The 8,604-nt window shown below is 45.4% G+C and overlaps 1 protein-coding gene across 1 annotated transcript in view; it reads right to left on the reverse strand.

Annotated features, from left to right (window-relative positions):
- The window catches only part of Pon3 (paraoxonase 3), a 32,640-nt gene extending 25,660 nt beyond the window's left edge, over window positions 1–6,980 (reverse strand). The window contains exons 1-2 of the mRNA XM_005363691.2: window positions 6,853–6,980; window positions 5,312–5,382 (exon numbers count right to left, since the gene is read on the reverse strand). Of these exons, the coding sequence (XP_005363748.1) occupies window positions 5,312–5,382; window positions 6,853–6,926 (145 nt within the window). The 5' untranslated portion in view covers window positions 6,927–6,980. The remainder of the gene's footprint in view (window positions 1–5,311; window positions 5,383–6,852) is intronic.
- Between the last annotated feature and the right edge of the window lie 1,624 nt (window positions 6,981–8,604).

The raw sequence follows: 8,604 nt of genomic DNA on the forward strand, positions 1-8,604 counted from the left end.
CTTGTTTGTCATGTATGTACCCTTGTTTGTCATGTATGTACCCTTGTTTGTCATGTATGTACTCTTGTTTGTCATGTATGTACTCTCAAGTTTCTACAATAGTTTCTTAATAGGTCAACTTTGTTCCCCTAGCCTATTGCCTGTACTGATATTCATCTTTCTCAACTGCCAAGTTGACCCTATCATTCCTTTGTCTAAAGCCTTCTAAAGGCCTGTGGGAGCTAGCGGTATAAATCCCATGTCCCTTGGCGGAGATTCAAATCCACCCACACCTTGGCCTAGGCTCAGTTCTCATTGATCTTGCCTTTCTGGATCAATTCTAGCTATGGGATGATGTTTCCTTGAGTAGTTTATGAATGACATTAGAGCCATTCATTTGTACACATGCACACACACACACGTCTTCCTCTTGGTTTACCCTTCCTTGCACCTGCCTTGCCCCTAGTGGTCTGCAAGGCATGGGGGCACTGCTTCAGCTTTTCAAAGCTTTCCTGGCTTTAGCATCCATCTTTATAGGCAAACATTGCTGCCTGTGGGACCTTTATCATGACATTTTTCACACTGTGTCCCGTGCCTGCTTGTTAATATCCTATTTGACTGAAAGCTTTTTGGGAACAAGGCCGGGGTTTAATTCCGTGTCGTATCTGTGTATTCTACATAACACCTGCCTTTTTTGTTGTGCATGCCCTCGAGGCAAGCTCTTTCACTTAATAAGTAAGCAGATTAGTAATTTGAACTTTCTCTCATTTCGGAGTTAAATGATATGGATGTTATCTCTGAGTACAGGTGTCCCAGTTTATAACGATTTGATTAGGAGATTTCAACTCCCCAAAGACATGAAAACGAAACCCATTCAGGGGAAATATTACCCTTCGTTCTGAATTCTGATCTTGCCAGTTCTCCCTGGAGTCTGAGCCATATCAGCAGAGGCTGCTCCCATTCAGGAGGGAAACGATGGCCTCTACAGAGATCCTACAGCACAGCCCGTCTGGGAATGCTCGGTGAGTTAGGGGCATGCAATGCATTTTTACTTACAGTATTTTCAACTTGAAGGCATTTATCAATTCAAAACCCACACTGCAATTTAGCTTCTTGCTTAATTAACGGTTATACAAGATTTTCTGAGTTGTGTGATCTCTGACTTGGCTCCTTTTCTTTTCCAAAAGGCAGTTTTCTATATCTCCCATGATAGCATCACCCTGGCCTAACGTGCAGCATCCAGGGGGGTCTCCGTTCTTTATTGCTTCCCCCAGAGCATGGATACTATTTCACTCCAAGGAGGGAAAGCAGCGTCAGCTGGACTGACAACATTTTCACTCCCACTTCCCACACACCTTTGTCTACACGGAACCGACAAGACCAGTCCCGGGAATCTCATCAGCAGGGAAGCAAGTGGGAGCGGAGCTGCAGGGCCCTGTCTTCTGGGTTCTCCTCATACCTTTCAGTACACAGCTACGGTCAAACCCCTCAGTCACAAAGCTCTTGAAGGAGTAACTATTACATTTCAGTCCTCCCATGAGTTGCCATCACTTCAATAATTACTTTCTTTCTTCAATATTCCCCATAGTTCCCCAAGAGAGTGTCATTCCACTGGTTTACTACATGCATTTTTATTATTTTATATAGTTTATATATAAATAATATATTGTATGTAAAATTATATGCTATTTATATAATTTTATCATCTCACACCTTGGGGAAATGCCAGCTAAGTAAACAAATGGAATTCACTATGGAGTAGCAGCAATCTTGGAGGCCAAGAAGGTGCAGAAAGGATGCAAGGCAGAAAGGCACTGCATACAAACCCGCAAATGTGATAATCCTACCCACCGAGAACTCTGATGCAGGGAACTCGTGTTTCAAGTGTAGCTTTGGTGAGATGCCAAGAGATGCCACATAACTTCCTTGTTGAAGGCATCCTCACCCTCACAGGCTTGGAAAACAAGACAAAGTGAATGCAAAAGGAAAGAATAGAGGTAGCGTTTACTGAAGGAAGAATTGTTCGACCTTCCAAGCCTTCCTGTAAGAAAACTGAGCACGCTTACAATCCCAGCATTTGGGAATCCAAGGGAGAAGGATTCCATAGGGATGGTTACATAGAAGACTGCTTATGAATAAAATCAGAGCATGAAAAAAGGAGGAGGAGCCGTAAAGGAGGGAAGGGGGAAATAACCATACAAAAAAAAAGGATAAATTAATTTTGTAAACTTGCTCTTAGCTGAGGCTGGTGGCACAGCTGTAATCCCAGCTACTTGCAGGGTCCGGGCAGGCAGATTACAAACATAAGGCATGACTGAGCTATACAACAAGTCCAAGGCTAGCCTGAACAACTGAACAAGACTCTGAGTTGTAGATGCAACCTAGGAATAGGTTGTGGGCCCAAGCCCCAGTAAAACAAACAAGCAAACACACACACACACACACACACACACACACACACACACACACACACACACAAATAAGCAAGTTAAAAATAAGGTAAGTAACAAACAAAATCCACTTGATTGTAAAGAAAAGCAAAGCAGAGCTTCCTTTAGCTGTGTGCCTGGCTGCACCCTGCTAGAAGTCCTCCAGTGTGCCTACAGTGTCGCATGAAACCCTCTGCCGTGGAACAGTTTGGACTCCAGACTAATGTCTTCTTAGCTGTCTCTGTTTAAATACCTACTTGCCTTCTCTTGCTCAGTTTCCATTTAGTAATATTCCAGCTATTTACACTTTCTGTTGTAATGAGACTTCTGGAATGCTTAGAATAAAAACAATGTCTTGTCAGTAGATAAGACATTGTATATCATATCAGCATTAGACAACAAAGACTTCAAAGCATGAAAGAAAAAAACCATCTCTGCCCTAATCTAGGTGAACATCTGGACCATCAGGCAACTAACGCAATCCCTCTGTGTGTCATTTTTTCCACACAGCACGGATAGCCACATTTGCTCTGTAGATCTGCACTGAGAATAAGGCAGGTGCTTGCAAAGGTGCCACATACCTTTGAAATTGGGAACTTTGGTGTTCTGTTTTTCCTAATAATCATCAGTATTGTCCTATTATCAAACGGCCTGAAATCATCCTAGCATGCTCAGATCTTCAAATTTAAGATATAAAGGCGTGACAGATGCAAAGCATGGCATGGTATGATTTTCTTCATCTCTCCTAAGCCAGCTTCCAAATACTAAAGCTGTTAGGGCCATCAGGGCATCGACCTCTGGCTACAATGTCAACTCTAGCTTTACTTTCTCAAACTCAGTTGACTTTTTATAATTTGAGAATTAGAGCAGACAGAAAAAAAAATCCTCTAACCTAATATTTCCCCTCTAAAATGCTTGGCATGCTCATGTTGTGAGATATATGCATGGTGAGAGAGAATATTACTCTCAATATTGCTTCTCAACCTGTGGGACAAGACCTCTTGGGCAAACCTCTATCTCCAGCACTGTTCACATTATGAGTCATAACAGTAGCAAAATTTTGAAGTAGCAACAAAAGTAATTTTTATGCTTGGGGGGGCCACCACACCATGAGGAACTCTGTGTGTGTATGTGTTTCTCTTGTCATTTTTGGGGGGCTTGAACTCAGGGCCTCATTTTATAAGACTGAAAAGAAACTGAGCGGAGTCACTATTGAGTGTCTGAAGACTTTTCTTATGAGCTGAGGAGGTATTGTCTTAAAATCAAGCAGAATGCAGCACCCCAAGTCCTCTGTAGCCCCTGTAAATTCTGTAACTTGAGTGTCATGCCCACAGCCCTTGTTTAGGCTGAGACACACAGGGCACAGGTCAAACTGCTCAGAAGACACCTTGTGAGCTTCCACCTCGTGTTTGCTCCTTCCCCAAACTCTGGAAGCTGGGGGACAGGGCCCACCAGTCTCAGAGATTCACGTATGCTGCGCACGCTCACCCTCCCCAGCAGAACCTCTTGACTTTGGTTTCTAAAACACCAAGGTCACCTAGGGTTGTGTCATTCTTCTAGTTCCCACCTGGCAGCATAAACCATTTCTAAGAGCATGGAATAGGGCTAAAGAGGGTAGTTCAAGTGATACAGCACTTGCCAGCCTGGCTGAAGCCATGGCTCCTATCCCCACTACCACGCAAACTAGATGCTCTAGGGCAGCCCTATGACCCCCTGCACTTGGGAAGTGGAGGCAAGAGGGTGAGAAGTCCAAGTTCGTGTCTGGTTATGTATTGTGTTCAAAGGCAGCCTGAGATACTTGAGAAACGGTTTCCAAATTAAAAACAAAGGATTAGAAACCGGGAAGAGGTAAAAGAATAAGAAACCAAAGGGCTTCTTTTTCTGTTTTGTTTTTTTAAGTATAAATACAAAGAAAAAAAGAAAACACAAATTCACACCACAAAATAAGCTGTTTTAACTCATACCAATAAATCAGTCACAGTCTTTGGCCCTAGGGAGATTGCAATCTGATAATGAAAGAGAACACCAGCTCAGAAATAAACCAAGGAGGAGGCGTGGAGTCAGCTGAGTCTCAGAGTGTTGTAAGAGTAAGAGAAGAAGTAAGAAGAAGCAAGAGAATAAGAAGAGGCTGCGGCTGACTTCAGTGAGCAGCCATGGGAGACAAAACGCCACAGCACAGGTGAAAAAGGCACAGGGCACTTTTGGCGGACAGTGAATAGAATCTGGCTGGCTTTTAGTTTTATTTTCCGGTAGCAAAACTGGACGCTTGCAGCCCAGGTAAACATGGGAGCAGAGCCAAATAGGCGAGGCCAGTGGGAACAGAGGAGGCTGCTGCCCACTGGTCTCCTGTGGAAGCAGGAGGGACAAAGAGGAAGCCAATGCTCCCAAGAATTTTAACGGAACCTCCAGGGGATAATGGGCCAGCTGTGGGTTGAGGAACCACGGAGGGGATGGCCGGAGTGTGACGCTGATGCCAGTTAAGTCTGATTCTAAATAAACAACACTGGCCTTAGTGATGGAGAAAGGAAGCCTTCAATTTGAGAGGCTGGGGATGTCACTGCAGAGTTGAGATTATCATTTTTGAATGACATCTAGGCAGGCTGAAAGCCTGAATACATACGAGAAGTGCTTGCCAGAAAAACGTGGGAGGAAAGGGTACCTGAAGCCAAGATTGTCAAGAAAGGGACAACTAAAAAGGGGGAGGGATGGGGGAGCAGCAACCAAGAAGCAGTGAAATTCATCAGAAGATGGAGAAACGCCCTTGGCATGAGGTAGTCTAAGAACCGTCATGTGCAGAAGTCATGCCGCCCGCCACGGAGTAATTTGGAATTAAATCATTTCCCAGCCTTAGGGAAATGATGGAGAAATGCTGCTGCCTTTTCTCGGTTCTGTTGCGTGCTTACCGAGGCCTTCAATCAGGTGGCAGTGCTGAGGTTCTGTGGACTTGATCTCCCGTGTTGAACTAAATCTTTCTCTGCAGAGAATGGAAATCAACATCAGAAACCAGGTCAGAGGTCAGAATCCCAGGTCAGTGTCAGAACAGACATGGAAGCCCTCCAGTCCCTTTCCTCTTTTTATGGATGGCGTAAGAGAGAAGCAGGCAATGCCTTTGGTTCCTAGTTACATAATACCTCTTACATAAGCACTGTGCCCACAGAAGCTAACTTCCCAATTATCCCTGAAAGAATAAAGCATAGTTCTATACCAAATATAAGACCCCACTTGATGTTAGGCAGAAATGATCAATATTGTTCATTTAAATAAACAGAACAGCATTGCATCATTTTCCTAATTATTATTGATTATAAATCTGCACTTCCCCCCTCTCGCCTCCTCTCGCTTCCTTTGCCCTTGTTATTTCTGTGAGGTCTCCAAGGAGCTAAACCTGTAACTCTAGTTTACCATTTGTCCTTTTCAACAGCTTATGCCGACTTTTATGGACCTGACCACCATAAAACTCTTAGGCAACCGACTTTCCAGCAATGTTACTTTTTTTTTTTTTTGCAGTGAAACGCCCTTCTAAATATTAGGTATAACTTGAAATATTCACTAAGTTATATTCAAGAAGACCAAAGTTAGATTTCTCTTTCAATCACTTATAAAAAGTGCTCTAAGAGATGGGCTGGAACTCGGTGGAGGCACGGTTGTGACCCGAGCTGTAATAGACACAGGTGTGTACACTTCCGACCCTTAAATTTACCATTTGACGATCCTGTCACTTGTTGTGTGGGGAGCGAGAGAAACAAGAAGCTCTCCCAAGTTGGGCTGGGAAGTGTTGCCAGCAGACATCAGGTGTCTGAACAGATTGTAGCAGTGAACTGAGACCAGTCTCTCCTTAAGGAAAGAATAGAGGCAGGATGACAAGCGAAGGCCTTAGCCCCACCTAGGAATAAGGCTTTAAAAAACTTAAAAAAAAAAAAAATTCTTTCAGACCAAACTGACTTTGCTTGAGATGATTCTGGAATGGCTGTTTCTGCTGAACCTGCTGCTTCAAAATGTCCACCAACCTCCAAGCCAGTTCCCTCCACAGGGTTCAGCTCTCTTCCTCTAGGGTGGAATGGGATCCCTAAGCCTGCACTTTCAGGGTCTGAGTCAGCTAGAAACATCGAGCCACAAGGAAGGTCCCCTCCCCCAAGTTCAGCACTTCTGAAGGACTTCAGTGTTTCACCCGGACAATGTAGCAGAAGACTTGGACCAGGTACCTAACCTTTAGCAATCCAGTGTGGGCTTTCCTACCCCGGCAGCCTCGAAAGGCAAGAAGCAGTCCCCTTTCATTAATGAGTCATTTTCAAGAAGTTGAGGCGGCGGTGGCACTGAGGACTGGTTCCCAAACTGCTCTATTGCACCCGCTAGGAAGTTGGAAGCAGGTAGTTCTTGACCTAACTTGGACCAGAAAAAAAAAAAAAAAAAATCTGAAGACGTCTCCGTGGAGGTGTTCACTCACCTAAAGGTCAGAAGCCTCTCCCCTATTAAGGCCAAGCTGGCCCCCAGCAAGGTCAGCACCACTAGCTTCCCCATGGTGTCTGGGTGCCTATGGGTGCCTAGCAGCGACGAGCCTATTCCAGGAGCTGCTCCCGGAGGGGAGGAGCAGGGATAGAGGGGTGGGGATGGGGAGGGGGGCGGGCGGACACGATGTGGCCCCGCCCACTGCTCTTTCCCTCGTGCCCCGCCTGCTCCTACCTGCAGGTTCGCTAATCCCCTGGGGGTTGGTCAGAAGTTGCGGAGTCTTTGCGGTCTCTTGCTCCGCTCCAAGGCTCAAGGCTACCTCGGCGTGGCGGGGCTTCTAGCCACTTCCCTGCTTGAGTTTCAAGGTAACTTTTGTTCTTGGGATTTAAGGTCACCTTTGCAAGCGAGCTGCAAAGTCGTCTTTGAACTCTGGTCCAAGGCCACTTTCAGGCACAGGGTCCAAGTCAACTACTCCTCGTGTTCAGAGTTCAAGGACACTTTTCTGCGTGGAATTCGGGACTCAGAAGACTGCAGTCGGAGGTCGCGAGTGGGTGACCTCTGGTTAAGAGCAGCCAAGCTCTCGGTGGCTCTCACGGAGTCCGTGCAGGGTGGCGTTTGTTTCTTAAAGCCAGAGAACTTAATTGCCTCAGCTCCACCTGTGGACGAAGGTGGAGCGAGCTGCTTGGAAGTCCAGAGTTCATAGACAGAGCTTGTGGGTTCTGGCAGGCAAGATGTACGAGGAGAAACTGATCCTGAATCCCCTAAAGGGGAGGAAATACTGAAAGCCAAGCCCTTCTCCAGGAAACAGAGCTCTGGACTTTTTGTCTCCGGACCTTTGCCATCAGTATGCTGTACATGGTGAGAGTCTATCTGTCTGGATACCTGAAGGATGGCCCAAATACAATAAAAAGGACCCTAGTTTCCGTGGGAGATTCTTGCTATTCTTTCCTGTGGACTTCAGGTCTTTCTGGTGAAGAGCACACTTTCCTCTCATATAAACAATATTGCCGTAGATTCTGAAGATGGCGGGACACTTGAGGGGTTTAGGGAACACTGCACCTTCAAACGTCATCTATTTTTATTTTCTAACAGGAGGTAGCAGCAGTAGAATTCAGTTTTAAAAATAACATTTTTTTAAGTGTGAAGATTTTATGGGACTAAAGATATCAAGAAGAAGGTAGCCCTTGTCATGTAGAATACCTTTGCATGATATTGGGTGATGGACAGATGGACAATGGCTCAGCAGTGTAAAGACCAATTACTGCTCCTGCAGAGGATCTGGGTTCAGGAAAAATGTTATGATATTAGTTCTTCCTGAGGAGGTGTCTTGGCACCAGGCCGCTCAGTGTGCCCAGTACACAGTGTGTTAATCGCTTACGCCTTTCAAGAGGCTCACACCTTTAATCCCAGCACTCGGGAGGCAGAGGCAGGCAGATCTCTGTGAGTTCGAGACCAGCCTGGTCTACAAGAGCTCGTTCCAGGACAGGCTCCAAACCCACAGAGAAACCCTGTCTCGAAAAACCAAAAAAAAAAAAAAAAAAGAGTTTATTCTCTAGCTAACCAAAGAGCAAACAGACCCAGGTATTGAGCCTGCCCTGGGGGGAGGGCACGAGGATGTTTAGGGTATAAAGAAGCAGGTGAGAGCGACTTGGAAGTAAGACCTCCAATAGTCAATGTATCTGTCTTCATGACCCTTAATGGAACACATGACCATTAAGTCTTTAGCAGGTCTGGGTGTAGAGGGTAGGGG

This window comes from Microtus ochrogaster, linkage group LG10, assembly GCF_000317375.1.
Source record: "Microtus ochrogaster isolate Prairie Vole_2 linkage group LG10, MicOch1.0, whole genome shotgun sequence".
NCBI lineage: Eukaryota > Metazoa > Chordata > Mammalia > Rodentia > Cricetidae > Microtus > Microtus ochrogaster.